Raw genomic sequence first — 23,804 nt, 5'->3', positions numbered from 1 at the left:
AGGTTACAGCTGTCAACCCACCTTTCCTCCTTGTTTTATCAGCTTCACTGGAGATGTGCTTACACACTAGTATTCCAACTGGGAAAAGTTAACTTAGAACAAAAATTAGTGTTTTCTTTAGAAAAAGTGAAAATTTTCAGAGTTCAGAGACCATTATTGTGGAAGTTGTATATTAAAAAATTAAATAGCATCTCTTTTTTTAAATAAGTGAATTAATTTATTCATATTTGTACATTAAATTGTATACAATTTCAGATAGCATTACAATTAGATTAACAAAAGCTCATTACCAAAAAAGAAAATACAAAACTAAAAATTATTCTGGAAGCTTATTATAGAAGTGAAGTTTTAAGGTCAAGTTCATGTAAGTCAAATTTGGTGGTATTTGGTGAAAAATTTAGATACTTAAATGTTTAAAAAAACTCACGTGATTTCTATAAAATCATATCTAAGGCAGTTTTTTTGTACATTGATTTTAAACATTTGGATAGAGGGAAAAACCTGAGATCTATACCCAAAAGCTATTCTCTGCAGAAGAGATGTACACATTTGTTTGCTTCCTGTAGCAAACAGTATATATAATGGTTACTATAAAAGTTGTGCTGTACACTAGCTGTAGTGCAGGTCACTTTCATATTAAGTGCCAGTAAAGGCTTAACAAAATATACAAAGTCTTAAAAGGTGAGGCTGTTTAAAGCATTAACTGTATACATATTGCACACTACCGTGAATACTCATGGTTCAAAAAAATACTCACATTGCATTTGCCAGTTCTTACATAATGAACCACGCTGGAATGAGAGAGAGAGTCAAGAACAGCAAATATTTCCAGCTGTCAAATCAGCACAAAGTGAGAGGCAGGTCTGTGGAGGCTGGTGTCTGTGTGTGCCCTCAAGAGGCCACATCTGCAGTTCTCACTGGTCTCGAGACTCATAGAGAAGTTTTGTTGCCTAATAGAAAGGGGAAAATGTCAGTGTTAACTGAAGTTTCACTTGCAGCCACCTTATCTGCTTCCTACCCATCCAAAAACCTCCTTTAAATCCAGGGCTGGCTTTAAATTAAATTCTTCCTCTGCTTTCCTCCATCTGAGACCTGTACTGAATGCATTTGCATGGTGACAGGAAGTTTGAGCACACTGTGCTGAGCAGAGTAGAGGCTGGGGTAGGGGCACCTGAGGAGTTCTAAAATGGCAATAAAGCAGCAAAGAGCCCCAAAGAGCCCATACACATTATAGATGACAGTTCTGATCAGCAATCGATCAGGTGACTGGTTGGAGTGTGGCTTTGGTTTTTTCCCCACCACAACTTGAATTTAGGAAATATAAACCTTCAATTTCATTACCCATGCAGGGCCTAGCTCCAAAAAATTAAAATCTTCCATTTCCAAAAATCAACAGCTTCTTTGAACCTTCATGAAGCAGTAAAAACAATTAGCTGAACTTAGGGTCAAATGAATATTTCATAGTGCACATTCTTCAGCCAGTAACAAAATCCAAGGAAGTTTAAAGCCAAATTCTTAGTTCTTTTCATCTAATAACATACGTAAGATCTTGGCAAACCCTTCAGAGTGCATAAATTCTGCAGGTCTCTGAGCAGAAAGCTAAAGTCATGTTCATTACACCCAGCCATAGCTTCTGTTTTCTAAGCGACATCACCGTGAAGTCCTTATTAAAAAAATAATAGAAATACTCATAAGGCTGAATGCTCTGTCTGGTGCTGCTGAACACCCTATATAAAGATTTTCTTCAGCCTTGTCTAAGTTTTGGCTGCTTTGCTTACCTTATGCATAGCTGCCAGCCAGGCTGCTGACAGCTTCTTGTTACAGCTGAAGTCTTCACCAGCAGTAAACTTCATCTGCGTCACCTCCTCCGACCCTGGTACCTTGTACTGCAGGATCATTCCTATGGCACGAGTGTTGCCTCCTGAAAAGAGAAATAACATCTGGAACAGCAGCAGGTAACTAAGTAACACAACATCTTCCTGCCCATGAGTATGTTTGGAGAAATGTGCTCATTACTCAGTTCAGAGCCCAAGCAGCTGCTGGATCTGAGGAGCTCACAACCACGGCTCGTAGTGCCAGGCAGTGGAACCTGCAGCCTCATATTGTTTCATTCTCTCTGCCAAGCACCAAGGCAGAACCTGCATCAGCCTTCAGGTAAAGTCACACACCTGAAACATCCTCATGATTTACTATCACCATGTTCAGACATTGATACCACAGTTTCGTATGGTAGCCTGCAGTCTGTAGGCTTAGGGTCCAATCAAACTGATGGCAAAGCAGGGTTCTGCTGGATACAGTCTGGCACGGCAGGCAGCAGTCCCTCCAAACCTGGCACAGGTTGGAATGATGCTTACATAAGGCTAGAGAACAGCTGGCAACATCATTTACTTCCTGAAGGAAATTGCAGCCAAAGACTCTGCTCTGTCAACCGTGCAATAACCAAGGTGTTTGTATCTCTCTTACTGAGGCTGCAGAGAAGATAAACCAAAGCAAAAATACAGATACTTAACAAGAACTTTTAGAATGACACATTGCTGTCATTACTTCCTGCAGCAGTGGAGCATAAACTAAGCCCTGGGAACAGCACTAGCATACACAGGACACTTCTTACAAAGCTCTTTTTAGAAGTGTCTGCGTGAAAGGGCTCCTGGAGGCTATTACTGCAATATCTGAGAGCCTAAACAAATCACAATCTAAGCCAAACTCAATCTAGTTAGTGCTGTTAATGCACCTAACCCAATCGGAAGCCCACAGCAGGGTTTATAAAAGCTATTTTCTACTCTCCTACGATAAATGGAAATTCAACTTCATCGATTGCTTCTCTGCACCTACTGGTCAGAATAACGGATTAAGGGTCTACTGAAAGATAAACCAGAGGAAATCACACACCTACAACCTTGACCAGTTTGCCCATGTCTGGCATTACTGAGACAGAACACACCTTGCATAACAAAGAAGCCTTTCTTTTAAAGTTGTGTAAAAGCAAGCCATTAATTAACAGTTCCAGTGCGAAGCCTTTCCAGACAGCACACAGGGAGTATATTCATTTCTAGTATGCCCAATTCAGCAAACTGCTAAGTTGGTGACCTGTAACGTTGTGTACTACTGCAGATACCATTTCTCATCTTCCCTTCTCCCAGCATGGACAACAGCACTTTGGTCTAAAGAAGGCCTTGAGTACCTTAGTTCTCCTCCAGTGTTACAAAACATTCACTCTTGGTTTATTAAACAGACATATGGGAAGGAACAGATACAAGTCAGACTTGAACATAACTCAAGTTGAACAGCAATTATGGATCAAGCAAATAATCAGCGCTGCAGAGAAGAAAGAGGTGAGGGGGTCATGACATGCTTGGGTGAGTCATGCTGAAAGGCACTGCAGATACCTTCAGTAACAGGCTGGCTCTCCAGAAGGCTGGTGTAAGTGTGAATATCTTTTTCTACCATCAAGAAGGAAGGCAGGCAGAAAAGAGATAAAGCAGTCAGAAGAGTAGTGAACAAGGAATTACAGGAGCATTAAGTGACTCAGCAATATACCAGGTTGATTTAAATACCAAGGTAAGTTTATTCAAGTTAACATGCTGTACTGACTGAATAATGCACAGATGGGCTGTGCAATTAGAAAAACCCAGCAGTGACAGAAGTGTTGGTAAAGAACAATTATTGAAATTCCTGACCTTGTTTGTTCTCATTTCAGTCAATTCATACTCAGGTTCATCCTGAAATACTCTAAAATCTGGTAAGAGATGGGGCAGTAAGTTGCTGCACTCCAATTTAGATGTTACCAGTTTCATTTGGCCACCCCTTTGTCTTGAATGAAATTAAGAAAGGATAGTTGAATTATTTACTCCCCCTCCCCCATTTAATTCTGTTAACAATGTCTGAACCAGTCAAGGCAAAATCCCAGCTGGATTCTGAAATGGAAGCTACCAAAAACTAACAGTTCCCCACTATGAGCTGTTAAATCAGTAAATATTTGTACATAGCCAAGAGAACAGGTGACAACCACCCTTACTCAGGTTCATCAAGAGGCTCTCCCACATTAAGGCTGTAGGGGAACTTCTCCATCTTTAGGTGTTCCCCCAAGTCCCAGAAGCCACTTGGGACAGGGTCTCACAGACTGTGCTCTATTCTGTGAGCAGTTGTAACCAACACAGTTACACACTGAATGCACTGTCTAGCTCAATAACTGCAGCTTCTTTTTTTTTTTTTAATAGTTCATTTGTATTAAAAGAAAAACTTACCTCCAGGAGTAAATCCCTCTGTAAGTATCTGAACAGTTGAAATCTGTATAATTTCAATTTCATAATGGCTGTCTCCATCCAAAACCAGGTATCTACATAATAGAAGAAAAAGGGGTTTTTCACTTTTTTTTTTCTACAATATCAAGTTCAAATCAAAGGAGAAAAATAAAACAATCTCTCAGTAACACTGTTTATGTGTTCTTTGGGGTGAGGAGGGATAGAAATCAAGAAGAAAATATTACTTTTCATTGAAATTTCACCCTTCCAAGACATTCTGATCCACACTCAGGCAAACACTCCTATTGTTGAAATTGTTGGGTCTACCCTTTCAGTCTGATTACTCTCCAATATCCTCAGGGCATGTTACTCTCATATTTTTTTAGGTTATGTAAGAATAGAGCTGTAAGTACAATAATGCTATAGTTTACAAGTGCAGTTTCTATCAATCTTTCTCACCTCTGGTTGTTGGAAAGTCGACAAACCATGAGCTCAGATTTATCAGATGTTCCCAGAGTTACAAAGAATGTAGCACCTGGAAAGAAATGGTTTAGTATTCTAATACAGAATTCAAGAAGCAACATTCAAGTATCAGAAAGAACAGCTAACTTTTACTTATAAATACACTGAATTGAGTGAAATAAGGAATAACTGAAATATTAAACTGGAAAATTAACATCAGCAAAACACTCAAGTATAAAAAGCTGATCTTTAATTATCATGTTCTGACTTAAAGGACCTTTCACACATGCTATGCAATTTCTCCCATGTGTAGAAATGCAGATGATAGCCAAAAGGAATCTTTTAAAAATTAGAAGAGATTTGGAGGTGGCAAAGACAAGCAATTAAAAACCCTCTATCATCACTAACACAAGTGATTGTTTCTGTATTAAAAGAAAAACCAGTGTAATAGCAGGATGTGACCTTCAGTTCTATGCTTAAGAAACTGTAAAGACATCTCTTTTTTATTACTGAAGGCTGGCTCAGTCTTATTGTGAGGTCAATGAACTTCAGCCTTCATGTTGATTCTTCCCCCTCAAAACTGCTTTGGCAAGGGGAAAGTCACTGTTGCTACACAGGAGAAGTGACTCAGAACTCCAAGGAGCCCTACACGCCCGACCCCTTTGCTTCCTCCATGCCTCATGCTCCCTCTATTACCTAATCCAAATACTGCTGGCCTGGGAAACGAAGGAAATAACATCCAGCCCTGCCCAATGGTCTGCAATCCATCCCCATAACCTGAACCATGCAACCCTGGAGTTTCACCTCACTTCCCAGTTCACCCAGACTCACTGACCCCAGCACTGACCCTGTGCTGCTGAAGGGAGACAGAGACAGCAGCACCAAGGCTGGAGAAGGACATTACAGCCACCATCACCACCTCTCTGACCATGTCTGTGGCTCTACAGCAAGTCAGGAACAACTTCAGAACATGAAAGCAATCAGGACAAGCTTTAAAAAAAAGTCTTCGGTTTTAAAAACACACCTACACCCTCATGGCAAAGCAGAGTGAAGAATGATTTATGTGCTCCAGGATGAGCACACTCCCTTCTGAGCCCAGGACCTCCCCAAGAACATCTGTGTCCATCACACATGGGGCTTAGCTTACCCATTATGCACATTGGCATCATGCTGAGTGATCACCAGAAGGCACTAAAGGATCACAGACTAATTTAAAAACTGAAGTTTCAGCTTTCTTAATGTAATTGAACATGAATTACTGTATTGCGTGAAGGTTTAAACCTATATAAAATTGAGTACTCATGATGATCTGCCATCAACCACAGCTGTAGGCCATGGACAAGATCAAAGCTCTCAGATGAAGCTTGAAACAAGCACTGTATCTTATTTGAAAATGTTAAAATATTCTCTAAAGTATTTTTCAACCTTATTTAATGTAACAGGAATATGGTTAAAAGATGCATTATTTCAAGGAAAATGCCAACTGCACACTCATCTGTTCTCACAGGTATTAAAAATTTGTCTTTAATTAAATCACTCTTTGTCAAGACCAAGAAGTACAAACTGAGAGGTGCAAGCATTGACTTCGAAGTGTGAACCTCTCTCTAAATAAACCAGTAACACAAAACCATTAACTGCAAAACAAGAGGCGTGACAAAGAGGAGACAAAACCACAGCCTGTTGGACAAGAAGCACTGCTCGTGCTGTTCACTGGAATTTGAATAAATACAAAGAGGAGCCCCGGGTGCTTACCATTCATGAGCACTTTGAGCTGTTTGTCGTAGAACTCTGTCTCCTTCTGCGAGACCAGGGCGCACTCCGCGCACTGCCGCACCGGGTCCACGAAGCACATGCGAGGCAGAGGCACTTTTTTACTGCAGCACTTGTCACAGAAACACTTCCCACACCTTCGGCAGTGATGCTAAGCACGAGAGAACACTTCCTTTACTTACTTACTATGGAAACTAATAGCTTTTTTTAATAATTTTCTCAGGTGTGAAATGTGCAAGCTGAGGGAAAGGTAGAAGAAATTAACTGCCACGGTGGCAGACAGGAATCTCTGAAGGTTGGACACAAAGGACTGAGTATAATATGAACAGCAGCACTCTAAGCCTTTGCTGGCACTCTGTAAAGATGCTTCTGGAGCAGAAAGACAGGAAAGGGCCTCTCTGGTTTCCAGTAAATCCTTCACCTCCCTCTCAATAAAAACCCATGACAAGAGTGGCTTCCAGGTCCCTTCCGACTTCTGAGAAAAGATCTTGGAGAACTTCAGCCGAAGTTTCTATTCTTCTTCGACTGAAAGTACTATTCTTCTCTTTTAAAACTTATTCTCAAGTTTCTCCCACGGGAAAAATATATGAATCTTCATACTTAGAACCTAAAGCTATTCCTTTTATCAGAAGTATCAGGCAGCACAGCACAAATCCAGTGAAGTTGTGAAACCAGAACGAGTATTGCAGTGTGTTTCACAGCCCCTAAATCTGCAACCAGTGGCCTGTGCTCCAGATCAGGGGTGTGACAGTGCCAGCAGATCTTCCTGATGCAAGCTCTCATGACACAACAAGTACTCCCAGTCAAGCAGGAACTCATCTGTGGCTCAAAGCAAGCCTGAAAGTTTGATACAAGGAGCTGATAACACTGCACTTTTGGTCAGTGTTAGGCTTTCCTTCCAAATGTTCTGCAAAATTCTCTGGAGTACCTATTTCCCAGGGCTACCTCCAACTGGTTCTCACAGCTAACACAAGGGAAACACAGCAGCTTGTCATCTGGTGTAACATATGAGTGTCTGGTTTAAAATTTCTCCTTCCCTCTCTTCCAAACAATTAAATTAAAAAACATGAACTGTTTCACTGCACTACAAATCACACTTTCACATCTTTCTTCACTTTGGTAAGGCTGTGCTAACAAAGTGTCAGTGTAATTATACAAAGGAATGATGTTCCCTCCTAAAAATCACTGCTGGCCTTCTTTGGGAGGGTGCTTTGCAGAATTCTCCATGTCATACTCTGCACACCAGTCTGCATTCCACAATGACCTCTTATCATTAATAACCAGAATTTAATGTCAGTGTTTTCTTTTCATCCAGTGAGCCTAATTATGTAGTTTATACTTTCTACTTTACTTGGAATTTCTCTCTTCCAAACTAAAGACAAATCCTGGTTTACTTCTCAAAATATGTCAATTTTAGTATTTTGCAACATTTACTGCTTCATATTTCATTAATTTATCTTACCTTTCTAGTTATGAAGTCAAATTTTGTATCACACTGCATACATCTTGGGCACTAGAAAACAGTACAAATTAAGATTAGTCTACAGTCTTTTTAAACCTTTAATTCTACCAGCATGCACGAAGAATGAGCTTTATATTATGCCCCATAAAGAAACACATCCAACAAATTTCCATCCCTTATCTTTTCACCATGAATAGCTTTCATTTAATATTGATGTAGCAAAATAACATCATCTCCATTAGCAAGACAAAACAAAAAAAGTTGCCAAACTTCTCCCTAATGAATAGTGCATCCTGCCAGCAGGCAAAACTACATCTCAGAATTATTTACCATTCTTGATAATGTTTGGCTATCGAGACAGTCCCATATTCCAGAGTCAACTGGTTTTCTGTAAGTTATCCTCACTTTACTACAGTGCTGTGCTGACTCGCTGAAACATTGTTTACACAATTTAATGCTCTCAGTACTCACACATTTTTGAAACATACTAAGAGATACTTGGTTTTCTTCCAAGCCACCAAGACCTAATGCTTATTCCAGCTACAAAAAGTCACTTCCTGAAATATCTCTTTCAAAACAAACTTACACCCACACTCCTTTCAAAAAAATGACAGAAAAAAATTGAAGGAGTTTCTCCCTTCCAACTAAGTAGAGTTTAAGGGGTGACAGTTTTGACTGTGTTAGCAACCAGAAGTGATCAGTGACTGCTGGACAATCAGCATTTTCTGTACAGAAAGTCACCTACTGAAGGGTTGATACCCAACCTTTAGGTCACTGGATTTTCAACTAAACTTTACATATTTTTATTTACCATATCAAACCCCAAGGTCTGAGGCTTATAATGCAGTTTTTGCTATATTTACTTGCAAATATTAATGCAAAATTATGCCTGACATCTTACTCAGAAGAACATGGTTAGATCCTGTACTAGGTTTTATAACTCCAGAAACCCAAAGTCCTCACACCAGACTATCTCAGACTACAGCAGAATGCCCTCTTAACCGCATGCCCTAAGCTAAGCAGGTGCTATTTGCTAAGCACACAGTAATCACCCTTTGCCTTTAATTAACATATTTCAATGCTTAACGCTTTTTCTTCTATAAATCCCCTCCGGTTATAACAGCTTCTATTCAGGGACTTTTGCTCCAGCAGACACTCAATCACTGCCACAAGTTCAACAGCTGCAGCCACGAAAATATTACAGCAGCTAAATTAAAAATTCTCCAGAAATTTTTCATGTCCTTTTGAAGTGCAAGCTTGTTAATAATTGGTGATAGTTTATATGAAAGGCTCTGCTGTCTAAACAGACGTTTAACACATTAGATGGTAATGGCAGTCACTGTAGTGGAACGTAAACACCTACTTGCAGAATTTGTTACAACAAGCTGTTTCTAAATCCCACACAGATGAGCACTGGAAGTGCTCCTGAATTGTTTTAACTAACACTGAACTCGGGCATCCAAACACATCTTTTCACAATGGCTGCAGAAAAGGTTATTTCAACACTCAGTGATAAATAACTCAGCATGAAGCAATTTCAGCATACACCAGGTTTCACCTCTGTAACAAGTAGAACTCCACAGCTGATGCCATGTTCTGCTCTACCTTGTTTTAATTTTTGACATTAGTTTAATAGCTTGCCTGGGAGCTGGACCTCACAATAATTTTGGAATGCCTTGCATTTACCTGAGTTCTAATTAATTTTCTTAATGAAAATATTTGGGAGTTTTTTGGTTGGGTTTTGGTGGTGGTAGGGTTTTTTTAGTTCACCTGAACTGGATTTTTAGGGGGGGGTTGAGGTTTGGGGTTTTTTATTTGTTTTTTTGCCAAAATTCAGAAAGCACAAGTCAGGAGCTAGAGAGGGGGGAGAAAAAAATCAGACCCAAATTCTTCTAAATACTGTTCTACATAGATTTCATACAGAATGCTATACTAAACATAAAATTGGGTTTTAGGAAGGAACAAAATTATCCATCCTCTTATTCAACACAAACTATAAAAAAATATTTCTGAATTCCAGACGCATGATGACTGCCATGCCTGATACAAACAGCAGTCCTAAATAAATCACAAGTCAAGTAGCACATGGTAGCTGGCATTGCAAAATGGGATTTTCCCAGGAAAATGTTCTGACACAAGCAAGCTCCAGATACTGTTCCTTCGAGGTATTTCTGCTTTAAGTAACCAGAACGGAGTGAACCATTTGCATAATGTCAACTTCTGCTTTGCCTGAGACAAGACATTTATTGAGAACATCTTGAAAGGTGAATTCTTCCTATTCATCCATACACCAACATAATTAGAGAGCGACTAGATTTGAATTAAGTTTAATCGCTTGGAGGGGTTTTATCACATTAACAGAGAAGGAAGCACCATGTCCAAGTTACTTCTCATGTCTTCAACCAAAAAGATGTGAAGCAAGAAATAAAATAAGAATTCATGTCAGAAGTAAATTAATTTCATGTGTAGTCAACCACCAACACCAGTATCATCTAGAAAGAGGAAAATGGAAGAACAGATCTGGGCATTAATTTAAAAATACCAAGAGCTGGTTCATTGCAAACTTCTCATGGGTTTGCTCAAGTGTGAGAATATTTCCATAATCCCACTGATCCAGCAAGAGGTGAGAATCCCATCGATGGCCAGGAATCTGTAGTTACACTTCACATGCTTTATTTGCATAAATAATAACAGAGTGATTCAAGAAGTGCTGCATGGGAACCCCTGGCCGGGCTCCTTAACACAGTGAACCTTTGCAAAGAGGAAGTTCAGGAAATCCCAGCTGGAGCACACCTGGCCAAAGGGGGAAAGGGCAGGATGCAAACACGGGGCAGACAGAGCTCAGCTGCTCTGCCACTGCCTGAGCCTGGATTTTGCCAGGGGTCCAAGGGAGCCCTGCCACACAACCAGTGCCCTCCCAGAGCCAGGAGCCAGGAGAGCTCAGCTCCCTCCTGCAGCCAGGGAGGAGCCCAGGGAACCCTTCCACCGCAGCTGTCAGCTCGCCCCAGCACAGAGTGTTACGCAGCCACGGAAACATCTGGTACACAGCTGGCTGTCACAAGGTTTGGCCACCACTGCAGGCAAACTGGCACACTCTACTCAGTTTCTACTCCAAGCTTTCCTTAACAGAAATATCATCAATTAAGCTCTGCTGGTGATTAACAAAGAAATTCTGAGTCAGACAAGGCACATGCAGAGACCAACATTCTAAGTTCTGTCCCGAGCCTAATGATGCTCAGTACAGTTTCATAAATCCCCCTCAACTCATTACCTATATTACAAATAAGATTACTTCAAAAAGTAAAGTTTTCAGTAGTGCTGCTCCAGGCTTGCATTTCAAATTCCTCACAGTTATTGATTTTTAAGACTGTATAATCTTGTGATTAAAAAAAATTTAAAACTTAACTATATTTCGATGCTGTATAAGCTGCACAAAAGTACTAACTGCCATAACTCTTAGGTGGCCTTAATTTAAGAAAATAAGCCAGTTGACTCTTCTTGTATAAGAAAAATAAAACTACTGGATTTGTGAGTGTTACTGGCTGCACAGCAAAAGCCAGTGGATTTAAAAAGCCAGATCAGAATTTGCTAATACCACTCAAGGTCTTGTCTTGGACACAGACACTTCATTTTTAATTATGTCTGACACGGTAACAAGAGCAAGCATTCTCAACTAATTCATTGCCTAGATAACCCTGTGTCTTTAAATTTAATTGTTCTTAACAAAAACATGGAATTTATAAGCTTCCCTGGGTATCACATACCTGTATGTGATATACTTCACTTAAGGAAAAAGTTTGTAACATATTTGGCAATTGTTAACCAAAGGGATGTCAGAATTCTAACATACTTTTATATAGTAAATAACTAACCACAATGTAAGAATTCATACTCTTAATCCTGCATTAACAAATGCATTTAAAATATTTACCTCTATCACACTTCCTCTCAACAGCAAATATCACTGAACATATTCAGTCACAATTCAACACCCTCAGCCTACAGCTCAGCAGACTGCAGGGGAAAAGTTGAATTTTAAGGAGAACGAATAGCTACAATAGAACTGTAATATAAAACTAACAACACACATCAGACTAATGTATCTAAAATATACAGACTTAATTCTCTCTATATATCTAACAAGTTTAAACAGATCGTACCACAATCCTCAGACAATCTTTAGCTGAATTACACAGAACTTTCTGCCTCAAGAGATAGAGGGAGAAGTTTTCCTCTTGACATTAAGAAGCAAACTTTGCTGTGCAAAGGAGGACCCGGTGTTCCCGTACAGAGCAGACCCAGCACGTCCCTGTGTGCCAAGGAACATCGTGCTGGATCACGCCGCCTGAAATTCTCACTGCCTCCTCCAAAACAAATCTTCATTCCGGTCGCATCCAAATGCACTGGCGCGGGGCCACGCCACAGAACGCTGTGGCAATAAATAAATAAACAAACAATGGGTTCTGTGTTGCATGTGCATCTGGGCGCAGCGACTGGCAACAATTAACTCTCGTTACGTGAAATTTAAAATATCACCATCACGCTGTTCACTCGGTAAGTATTTAAAAGCAAAGCTGGCTGGAACAGACGGAGTTGTTCAGTTGAACACTACGAACACTCGCACCAGGAGCCAGAAGAAATTTAAAATATCACCATCACGCTGTTCACTCGGTAACTATTTAAAAGCAAAGCTGGCTGGAACAGATTGAGACTACGAACACTCGCCAGAACAGCCAGAAGGGCTGGGCTGTTCGACCTCAGCCTTACTGCTTCAATATTTATGCATTTAGTTTCAAACCTACAGGGCCTCCAGAACCACCTTTAGAAGCATTTAAAGCAAAACTGCACAGCTCGCTACACTTCTAATCGCCAGTCGCTCGCGATCTTCGCGACGGGGCCGCACAGCGCTGCAGAACGAGTGACAGCCCCGTCCCTGCGTCCTTTAACCCACGGGAAGCGAGAAAGCGGAGGGAAAGGGGCAAGGAAGAGGGAAAGGAAGCGGGCAAAGGGAAGCGCGGCGCCCCTGCCCCGGCGGTACCTCCTTGTCGGGCACCCAGGGCGGCTCGTCCAGGCCGAAGGGGCTGCGGGCGGCGCGGTGCTCGGGCACCATGCGCAGCCCGCTGGGGGAGCGCACCAGCTTCTTCGCGTCGCCGCCCGACATCTTCCCCCGCGCGCCGCCGCCGCCGCGGGACGGCCGCCGGCACCGCCCAATGGCCGCTCGGCGCTGCGCGACGGACACGGCGTCCAACCAATGGGAAGCAGCGACCCTCCGGCCCCGCCCACACGCTCAGGGAGTGCCAGCCAATCCCGTGCCCCTTGTCGTGCTAGTCCCGCCTCCTTCGTTCCCCGCAACCCGGAAGCGAAGGGCGGGGGCGCCACGGCCGCGTCGCTGAGTTGCAGGAAGCGGCGCACTGTGGCCGCGAGGGGCGGCTGCGAGGGGCGGCCCCGCAGAGCCCGCGGTCGCTGCCGCAGAGCCCGCCCGAGGCTCTGACCAGCCCGGCCCCGCCACTCCCGGCCGGCCCAGCGGAGGGGAACGATCCGCCCTGCCATTGGCTGTCCCGCCGGGCAGTCACTGAAGGGAGCTTTGATTGGCCTGCGGCGGGCAGGCTGCTCGCTGATTGGCTGCGCAGGCGGCGGGGGATTCGTGAGGGCCCTGTGGCGGCGCCGCGCGCTGTCCGTCCCTGTGTCCGTCCGTCCCTGTGTCCGGCTGTCCCTGTGTCCGTCCGTGTGTCCGCCCTTCGCTGCCCCCGGCCGCTGCCGGTCCGTGGGACCCCCCTGGCTGCAGCGTGAGCCGCTCCCGGAGTTTCGCTCTCCCCTGGGCCTCATCCCCGGAGCGGCTTCCTGTGAGCGGAGCGCGCAATGGTTTGGAGCCCGTCAGTCAAGGGCCGTCGTAATCATGACTGATTTCAGTAAGTTTCGGCTTCTAAACCTTCTCAGAATGTTGCTTTAAATGGGTGTTACTTAAAAATAGCTCGCCTCTCTTAGATTTATTCTGTTTTTAGCAGCCATCACAACCTCTCCCCCCATGTTGAAAAAGGGATTGTTCATAAAGTCGGGTATGCCCATATAACTCCCCGCTGTCTGTTTCAATCCTTTATAAAGTTTATCAGAATAATGCTAAGAACCTCTTTTAGGTAGCCATGGGGCTAAACTGTTGTGTTTCAGACCAAAGTATTAAAAGAGCTATTTAATGTTACAAGAAACAGACAGACTTCAAGGATTCAATATTAAATTTTTAACTAATAAACGTATATGTGTATGCTAAATAAATGACTGTCCAATGCATGAATAATCCTGGGTCATCCTGAACTGGCCCTGTGTGAGATTTTTTTCTATTAGAAACTGAAAGCCTCGTGTGAAGACTGACAGGGTAGGAATAAATCACTGTCCAGCTTGCTTGTGAGCTGCACTCCAGAGCAAAAGCACTATGCAGAATTACAGGCAATTAAAACTACCAGGAGCTCTTAACTGCAGGATTATTGGCTGAATTCTTCAATAGGATAAATGTAAACATCCATCAGAGAAGACTTCTGCCAAAGGAATTAGAGAATAGCCAGGGTTGGAAGGGAGCTCTGGAGATCATCCAGCCCGACACCCCTGCCCAGGCAGGCTCACCTAAAGCAGTGACACAGGAATGAGTGCAGGTGGGTGTGGAATTCTCCCAGAGAGGGAGACTCCATGGCCTTCCTGGGCAGCTGCTCCAGAGCTCTGCCACCCTCGGTGCAAGAGCTCCTCTTCATCTTGAGGTGAAGCTGAAGAGAGTTTGGCACCGTCATCTTGGCACCCACCTTTGGGATTGTGATGTGCATTGATGGGATCCCTCTCCTCTCCTCTCCCCTGCCCTCCCCTCAGCAGAGAGATGCTCCAGACCCCTCATCCCCTCTGCTGGGCCCTCTGCAGTAGCTCCTTGTCTTTCTTGTACAGAACTGAGCACAGCACTCCAGATGTGGCCTCACTTAGGGCTGAGTAGAGGGGGAGCATCACCTCCCTCAGCCTGCTGGTCACACTCTTCCCACAGTAAAATAATAATTATAATATCAATAATTCTTGCAGAATTGTTACTTCTCTAAGATAACTGATGAAGATATTGTTAAAAATAGAAAATGGAAACTTTTGACACTGATTTGTGCCTATTTTTTTCATGCCTGTGTTTGTGATAAAAGCCATTTTAATCACAGATAATTATGGGATGTGCTGCTCACTGCTGTGCTGTGTCAGGAGATGGATTGGGACCAGTTTGACTTGAACCCTAAAACAATTGCTGCCCTGAAAAAAGGTAATTTAATTTACCACTGTCTCACTAACAGATCTGTCACCACAGTGACATCCTTGACATAATTGTGTGTTTGTGGGTATGAGCAGACAGATGGACACTAACATTTTAGAACTGTAATTAAGTATTTCATAAAGAAGTTTTCTGAGTAATTAAAAGTGTTGGGTTTTGCCCATGCTTAAATAAAAATTTCCAAACATTTTTAGAGCTTGTGTTGGTACAGTCCACGTGAGTGTTGCCTGCCCACCATACAAGAATGCAGTATAGATAAACCTCAAGTAAATAAGAATTACAAATTGGGAAAACTTTGCTGTGTCAGACAGCCAAAAAGTATTTATAAAAATTCCTCTTGTTTCAGCTGACATAAAATCAGTAAAAGAGATTTTAAACCTGTCTGGAGCAGATTTGCAGAGGCTGATGAAGCTCTCCAGTGCAGACATCCAGTGCCTGCTGAAAACAGTCTCTCACACACTGAGGAGGAACAGCATGCTCACAGGTAAGGCAGTCAGGGCATGAAAAGCCTTCTCTCTAGAACTCACAATAACTGTCACTGGGAGAAAATATGGTTCTGCCTCATCAGTGACACAGAAATGTGGGTTTAAAATGAGAATGGAAGTGTTTTAATTATGCTGTAGTGAATTATTTAACTATCCTAAGGACAGCTCCCCTGGGGGGAAGTGGAAGTGAATGGGTGTCATTTTTCAGGATCCAGCCTGATTGAAACAGGACAAAATGTTTCTCCAGTCTGAAACACATAAATACAGGAACAAAATAATTCCTTTTTCTTTCACACTCTCTTCCTCCCTCTCACTATTCTCCTTTTGGACTAAGACTAGTTGAAAAATGTATATCATACATTAAAAGTTTCATAAACTGATTTGTAATAAACATGTCATTCCAAAACAAGCAGGACCTAATGGCTCCTCCTGTACAAATTCTTAATGACAACTCTGTATTTAAAGCATATCTTCTTGTGAATGCATATGTCTTCAGGCTTTGACCAGATGCCTGCTGTGCTGTTTTATACCCTGCTATAGCTTTCTATTTCCATAATTGCTGTGCTTGAACCTTTGCTGTCAAAATCCTCTCTGAGTGTAACTTTCCTCAGGGACACCTTAGAGGCAGAGAAAGGAAACAAAAGAGTTTGAGAGGGAGAAAGAACTCAGTGTAAATTATCAATCTTTGTACAGATATCAGCAGAGGTCTGATGGGGGGAGAGAGGTGGGGAAGTCCAGGCTGAATTAGGGAAATTCTCCATCAACAAAGAAAGCATCTTTTGTAGGGATAAACCTTGTATGCAGCATCTATTTTGTATCTTTGTGTGTTGGAAAAATAATAAACAAAACTACCTTTTTTTTTTTTTTCTTTCTTTTTAATCATTAAAAAACACTCCCAAATCCTGCAGCACTTCAGCTCTACCAAGATAAAGATCATTTCACCTCCCAGCACCAGAGGCTGAGCCTGGGCTGTTCAGTGCTGGACAAGTTGCTAAAAGGGGGCATTCCTGTAGTGGGAATCACAGAGCTTGCTGGGGAGAGTTCTGCTGGGAAGACTCAGATCAGTTTGCAGCTGTGCCTGAGTGTGCAGTATCCTTACAAGTATGGTGGCTTAGAGTCTGGTAAGTGCAGAACTGTGAGCTTGGATTCATGTCCCATTTGAGGGAATATACTGCTTTAGGAACCTCATTAAAGAGGTGCACATGTTCAGTGCATGTCTGACTTCAGTAGGAAGCCAGTTAGTGACTAATGTGTCTTTACAGAGAGAAAAGCTTGCTGTGCACATCCTGCAGCACAACATAACTTAATTCCACATTGCTGTTGGCTGTTGTTTGCTGCCTGCCACTGTGAGTTAAACTAAACCCACTCTCAAGCAATGTAAGAGAAGTGTTGCTGTCATGAGAGCTCATTGACTCCTCAGAACAGCTCAGCAGATAACTTTCTACAAACATCTTGGGTACATGGTATATATTCCCTAGCTGGGGATTTCAAATTTCAAAGATTATTTGTTTTGATAACAACAATTGTACTGATTTACAGAGTAAAATTGATGGAAATGTAATTGAAGAAAAGTAGCATTGTTTTGTACCTGTGATTTTCCTGGGTTTACCAAAGTATACAGGTTTATTCTTTGATTTGAGTATGGTTTTTTTACCCTTCTGTCATATTAATCTAACTCCTAATTTTATTTTTTTTTACTATTGCTGCTGTAGAAAGGGAGGAAGCCTGTGTCACTTCTGAGAATTCTGGTAGTCTGCCTTAGGTGTGTTTTGCCTGTGACCTTGCTGCTCCTTCCACACAGCACTGGCTTTATCTGGCAGCTCAGTGGCTCCTTGTGGGGAAACTCACTAATTTCTTGAACTCTGTCCACCCATGTGGAAAAATTATGGACTGTACAAAGTGAGATCTTGTTTAAAGGGCTGTGAGTAGCCCATGGCTTACATTACATGATGTCATTAATCAGAACAGAAGCAATTGTATTTTGTTCTGTTCCTTTGTGTGCTGCTGCTAACTGCTGCACATAGTTTAAATACATTTTATCTGTACTCCAGCACTTCTCCCTGTTTGTGTTGAAATCAAGGAACAGAGGAAGGTGCTCAATACCCTACTGGCACTCTCTTTTTGAGCCTCCCATGAAAAATACAGCAATTAAAGCTTAGGTTAAATGGGAGGTGTTTTATCCTTTAGCAAACTGTAGAACTGCAATGCTTAGAAACTCTCACAGGACTCTGCACTACCAGTGGAAGATTTTGCTACTGATTTAAAATTATGGTGCACTGTATTTTTTTACTGATTTACTGAAGGGAAACTTCCCTTCTCATAAGTGGTGATGTTGAAATACATTTCTTTAAACAGTTACTTCATCAAATTTAGTGCTAGGCTCCTTTGTAATTCTCAGTGCAAGGAGGCTGGCAGCAAAGAATGCTGAAATAAACAAAGGCCTCCTTTGCCTCCAGGATATCTTTCTGCTGTTCCAGGAATGTCAGTTGTGTTGGCTGAATTTATTTTATATGCCTATATTCATAAGTAATATGTGAATATAATGGAACAAATTAATATCCATATTAGAATTCTGAATTAGAAAATAATGTTTGCTACTGATTCTTGGTAACAAACTGGTTTGGTACCTGACAGATTATGATCATAGGAATCAAAATTTGTTCTTTCTGAGGTTGAGGGGTTTTAGTGGATTTTATTCCTGTTTTTGGTTGATTTTTTGGTGGTATTTTTTTGTCAACAACCAGCATAACACATTTGTTGGCCTGAATAGCAGATTTGATGAAATTGCTGATTTCTGTTGGGGTTTTGTTGGACTTGTGACTTGTGTTTTCAGTGTTCTGAATGTTGCAATAACTGTGGATCAAAATACAATTATTTAATCAATGGAGCATCAATCTATCTAGAAAGGCAAATGTGCATGTGGAAGAACCCCAGTGACTATGAAATCTGAAGAAATGGACATTCCACCCTTGTTAAGTAAACTAAGGAGAGAACAAGGGACCTCCTGCTTAAGGCAGGTCTGGTTTTCAGAAAGCAGATGACTTCTCTGTGAGCCCAGAACTCATGGTAGGGAAAACCCTGTCTTTCAGCATTAAAGCTACATTGTGCAAAGGCAGTCAGCTTAAATAAGCATGGTAGCTGAGAAGGTCAGAATGTTTTACTTAGGAGTATTGTCTCAGCACAAGTTAGCACGGGTTTTTTAGCCTGAAATTCATGGTGCTGTGCTTTGGATTTCTGACCGAAGCAGGCAGGTGTGCAGTGTCCACTCTGTGGGTTGGATAAATTGGGATACTCCTGATCCCCAAGGGCAGGTGATCAGGTGCTCCACAGCTGTGCACAGTGAGTGTCACCCAGTGGGGAGTACAAAATCCAGTTGTCCCAGCTGGTGCTGAAGAAAGGACCAGGCAGCTGCAGCAAAGTCACAGAAGTGGGTTTTTGTTCATCACGGATTCAACATGGCTGCAAACTAACCAAACAAATATGAACTTCCAGGTCTGTATGTGTAGCTTTTAAATGCAGAATGTCTGATATAATTTGTGTGCTGTTCAGAAAACTGTGTGTGTAAGAGCCCTGTGGTTTCCTTGGCTACAGGAGCTGTCTACATTTGTACAGAAGATGTGTTCCCAAGCAAACGTTTGCAGCAGCTCATAGATCAACAGCATAAGCTGCGTGCAGATGTTCCAGCTGAAATCATACAGAAGATCAGATTTGGAAACAGTATTTTTGTTGAGCAGGCAGCAGACCTGGTAAGTAGTAGCACAAAGAATGTTTCTAAGACTCTTGATCAATATGGATTTGAAGCAGTATTTTACTGTTAAGGGGTCATTAGTGGAAGAGCAGCACAGTTTGTAACTGGTTTGGAATACTTAATGACAGTCTTATGTCTGTCCTGAGTGTTTCAGTGAGAACCATTCCTTCCCCAGGTAGGCTGAGAAAGTTGGGGCTGTTCTGCCTGGAGAAGAAAAGGTTGTGTGGGGACCTCATGGGAGCCTTCCAGTGTCTGAAGGGGCTGCAGGGAAGCTGGAGAGGGACTCTCTGTCAGGACACGTTGATGGGGCAAGGGTACAAACTGAAAGAGGGGAAATTTAGATATTAGGAAAAAATTCTTTACTATGAGGTTCTTTACTATGAGGGTGCTGAGATACTGGAAGAGGCTGCTCAGAGAAACTGTGGATGCCCCATCCCTGGCAGTGTTTAAGGCCAGGCTGGATGTGGCTCTGGGCAACCTGGTCTGGTGGGAGGTGTTCCTGCCCATGGCAGGGGTTGGGACTGGATGATTTTGAAGGTCCATCCCAACCCCTTAACATTATATCACTGTATGAAAACAGAACAGTTTAGGAATGTGGTACTACACCTTTGAGATTTAAAAGTGTCAGTGAAGTCAGAGCTGCAGGTAAATGCAGGTTGCAGTTTTGTCTCTCCCATTTTCTCCTCAGTAAAACCACCAGATGTGGTTACGGTGAGACTCAGAGATCCACCAGCCGCCCACACGAGTCAAAACTCCCTGAGCTCGTGCTGCGGTGGTGATTGCTGCAGTTCAGTCCCTTGATGTCCCAGCAGGGGACATTCTTTGCCCTTTGTCACTGTGTGTGTGGCAGGACACCTTCCAGCAGTGCATCACGAGGAGGCTGTCCCTGCTGCTGGCCCGGGGCATGGCGCGCCTCGTGGTCATCGACTCCATGGCCGCCCTGTTCCGCTGCGAGTTCGGCCCGGCCCAGGCGGCTCTGAAGGCTCGCTACCTGCAGGCCTTTGGGGCACAGCTGCACAGCCTGAGCACGAGGTTCAGGACTCCCATCGTGTGCATTAATCAGGTGGGATATCAAATTGCTTCTTCCTCTGTTTAATAAATGGCTGGAGGGTGATGGAACAGTCTGTGTAAATGCAGATTTCACGGTGGTGTATTTACCTCCATCAGCTGACTTAATGACTGATGGAAACTGAAGCTTCCTTAAACTGATGTGCTTTAGTAAATGTTACCTACTCAAAGTTTATTATTTAAGCTTTCATAGGCTGTTAATGTTCTCAAAAGTTGTCCACAAAAGCTAACAGAAATAGGTATGTATAGCACCTACACAGAGCATCAAAGCAAAATAACAAGAGTTCTTTCTTTTCTGGCTTCAAATGCCATTGTCAGGAGGATTGCTCTGGGAGCTCTGCAGGCAGTTATATTCCAGGAGACAGTGAAGCACTAGAGACTTTGCTGCATTTCTGTGGAACTCAGCACTTTTGTGTGACTGCTGAGATTACTGAAGCACTAAAGTGCATGCACTGACTTGAGCTGGACCAAAACAAGCCCACAGTGATACTGGTCAGAAAGAGTATTCTTTTGAGAAAACAAGGCAAGACACTGCTTTTAGTCCACTCACAAACTGAAGGAGCATCTGAATGCTAGAGGTGAAGCATTCACACTCCGGTGTGGCCTTGGGAAGGGAATGTGCAGGCAGGCCACTGAGAAACTTCAAAGGCAGTGAAATCATTGAGGACAGGCACTTTTGGGAAATCTGGGCTTTTGTACTTTTTATCTCCAGCTATACCACTGGAACAGTTTTGTGACTGTGGGGGGTTTGTTTGTGGTTTGGGTTTATTTTTTAACAAATAAGGCATCTAGTAGTAGTATAATTTATGTAAGCTGTAGCTTGCTAAGTAGTTCTAACACTGTAAACTCAGCTTGTGATTCCCAAATCCCTTTTAGTTTGCCTTGAAAGAATAAGTGTTTTCTAACTTGGCTTAATATATGCTCTGATAACGTGGATTTTCTTGCCTTGGTTCCCTTCCCTGCCCTCCTGCTTGCTGGAAACAAGCCCAGACCCCCAGGTCAGCTGCAAACCTGTTTTTGTTCCGCAGGTGACGGATGCAGTGAGTGAGTCGGAAGCGGCTCAGTGCAGTTGCAGGTGAGTCACCCACACAGAGTGACAATGTCAAACACAGCTCTGAACATTCTGCTCTTTGGCACTCCAGGGCAGGCTACAGGATCCTGTGAGGGGCACTGGGGCATTTACCCAGCAATGCTGGATTTGCTGGAGATCAGCACTAGCTCGTGCTGTGAAGAGGAAGAAACTGTCATATACATTTACATCCTAATCCTAATCACAAGTTAGCAGGAAAAATTCCCTGGAGTTAATGGCTTCAGTACCTACTGACACAAGACTATTTCTGCATCTTGTCTTGTTCTGATGTAACTGCATGCACCTTCTGTCTGCTTAAAAAACATAGCAACCAAACCCTAGCAGCTGGCTTTGTTAGTGAGCTAAGAAAAAACCCCAAATAGTATCTTCTGACACCAAGATATTAAGAGGATTCAAATGTATATATTTGTTGTCCTTCAGATTCTGGAACTGACACAGAACAAGGATAAGGTTCAATTATTATTTTTGCCTGGTTATCTTGTATTTCTTTTACTGGAGAAATTGCACTTTTTCCAGGAAAAAAAATTGTTTTAAACCTTGAGTTGAAAGTCACACATATGCAGCGTTCTGTTTACTCAACATTTCTAAATATACCTGCAAATGGAATCCAAGGCCAACAGTTACACACTTCAAATATTAAAAGTTAACCGTTTTTCTCTTGTGGCTTTCCTGTTGCAAGGGAGGCCTGTCCAGATGGAGGTAGGTATTCCCCCTAGCTGTAGTTGAAAGAATGACAGCTGTTCTGTACAGAAGCACTTCTCCAGCTGTTTCCTTGCCACAGGGAGAACCTAAGTTTTGTGAGTAAACCCTGTCACCTCTGTCTTCATAGACCCATAGTTTTCAATGTATATTAGAGAAACAGTAAATGATGCCTTTTAGTGCAGTTTTGTTACAACAGGAGGCATTTCACATGAAATCCATGCATGCAGAAATGTGTCACGCTTCCCTTCCAGGGCAGTGGGTAGCAGAGTCACTCCAGCCCTTGGGATAACCTGGTCCAACCAGCTGCTGATGAGGCTGATGGTCAGGCGGCTGCCCGGACCCGCGCCCGGAGCGGCGTCGCACTGCGCTGCCAGCACCAGGACTTTAAGTGTTGTTTTTGCTCCTCATCTCCCTCCATCCTTTTGCTACTATACAGTACAGCTGGAAGGTGTAAAAGGAATAAAGTAACATTTTTGTATAGTAAAGCCTCCTGCTCCAAAAATGTACCAGGACTTTGCTTTAGGAAGAATTACTGGTGAAATGCAATTCTTCCTAGATGAGAGAAATTGATGGTGAAGTATATGAACAATGGCATGGCTACATTTAGCCTGTCTGCATTGTGCAAGATTATCTTTTTACACTTGGATATTCAGCTTTTCCTTGTGAGATGAGTGTCCTGGAGGTTCTGAAGGAAAAGGAAGCTGTGGGCAAGTGGAGGCTGCACAGTGGAGTGGGCTTTAGCAATCCCCATGATGGGGGAGAGCTGATGTCTAGTTTTATTTTAATAGCTCATCCAGAATAGTTTTATTTTAAATGCTCATCTAGAAACAGCTTTTACTGCAGTTTTGTACCCTGTTTCCAGACTCAACAGGATTTGAAATTCAAGCAGTTTATGATGCCTGCTGGTGGTTCTGGTCTCATGCTGCCAATTAAGGATAGCCATTCTTTGTCACAAAGCAGCTGTCCTATTTTAAAACCATTTCCTATTAAGATTTTAAAGAAAATAATCCCATAAAGGTACTTTATTTTACCATCTTACTGTAAGAATTAAAATTGCACTGCCTTTGTACTAGATGAGTGTATCTAGCTTCATAGCACTCTTTAAAATGTTTTAATGATTAATTCCCACTCTTTTCCTGCTTTCCAGTCCCTTCCCTTCATAGCAAAAGCCTCTTTAACCTCTTTTATTTGAAGGACAGCAAATCACATCCCCCATCCCCTTGTTCTCCTTGCCCATTGCTGAAGCTGTGCAGCCTCGGGGCAAGGTCTCTGTTCTTCCTGATGCTCTGCCCTGCTCTGTGCTTTGCTGGATCAGCATTCTTCATGGGCTTCTGGATTGCTGCCTCTCATGTCCTGTGTCCCTGCTGCTGGGCTCTCAGCTCAGCCATGATCCTGAAGGGCACCTTCAGCTCTTTTCATCCATTCATTCAGATGCTACTGCTCTTCTGAGGGGATTTTTGTTGTTCAGTTACATCTTCACATGGGTTTTCT

General features: G+C 42.6%; 2 protein-coding genes across 6 annotated transcripts; one reads left to right on the top strand and one right to left on the bottom strand.

Annotated features, from left to right (window-relative positions):
* Positions 1–202: 202 nt before the first annotated feature.
* ZFYVE21 (zinc finger FYVE-type containing 21) lies at positions 203–13,845 on the bottom strand. 3 transcript variants are annotated; one of them, XM_041423245.1, is made up of 8 exons: positions 12,974–13,227; positions 7,936–7,986; positions 6,456–6,624; positions 4,701–4,776; positions 4,245–4,336; positions 3,387–3,440; positions 1,779–1,921; positions 203–950 (listed from the first exon to the last, which is right to left on the bottom strand). In XM_041423245.1, exons 1-8 carry the CDS (start codon positions 13,094–13,096, stop codon positions 915–917), a joined length of 744 nt encoding a protein of 247 aa, XP_041279179.1. In that variant the 5' UTR covers positions 13,097–13,227; the 3' UTR covers positions 203–914. The 3 variants fall into 3 exon arrangements, with proteins under 3 accessions (XP_041279179.1, XP_041279267.1, XP_041279099.1); XM_041423333.1 differs by lacking the exon at positions 3,387–3,440 and having other exon boundaries at positions 12,974–13,226; XM_041423165.1 differs by lacking the exons at positions 203–950; positions 1,779–1,921; positions 3,387–3,440; positions 4,245–4,336; positions 4,701–4,776 and having other exon boundaries at positions 6,488–6,624; positions 12,974–13,845.
* On the top strand, positions 13,714–23,627 carry XRCC3 (X-ray repair cross complementing 3). Of its 3 annotated transcripts, none has more exons than XM_041422864.1 (8): positions 13,714–13,844; positions 15,114–15,211; positions 15,567–15,704; positions 16,614–16,826; positions 19,297–19,451; positions 20,304–20,516; positions 21,550–21,596; positions 22,565–23,627. In XM_041422864.1, the coding sequence occupies exons 2-8, from the start codon at positions 15,157–15,159 to the stop codon at positions 22,779–22,781; spliced, it is 1,038 nt and encodes a 345-aa protein (XP_041278798.1). In that variant the 5' UTR covers positions 13,714–13,844; positions 15,114–15,156; the 3' UTR covers positions 22,782–23,627. The 3 variants fall into 3 exon arrangements, with proteins under 3 accessions (XP_041278798.1, XP_041278974.1, XP_041278888.1); XM_041422954.1 differs by having other exon boundaries at positions 13,739–13,844; positions 15,099–15,211; XM_041423040.1 differs by lacking the exon at positions 22,565–23,627 and having other exon boundaries at positions 21,507–21,668.
* The last annotated feature ends 177 nt before the right edge of the window (positions 23,628–23,804 follow it).

Source organism: Onychostruthus taczanowskii, unplaced genomic scaffold, assembly GCF_017590055.1.
Source record: "Onychostruthus taczanowskii isolate IOZ18803 unplaced genomic scaffold, ASM1759005v1 scaffold1, whole genome shotgun sequence".
NCBI lineage: Eukaryota > Metazoa > Chordata > Aves > Passeriformes > Passeridae > Onychostruthus > Onychostruthus taczanowskii.
This window is presented reverse-complemented; position numbering and strand designations above follow the sequence as displayed.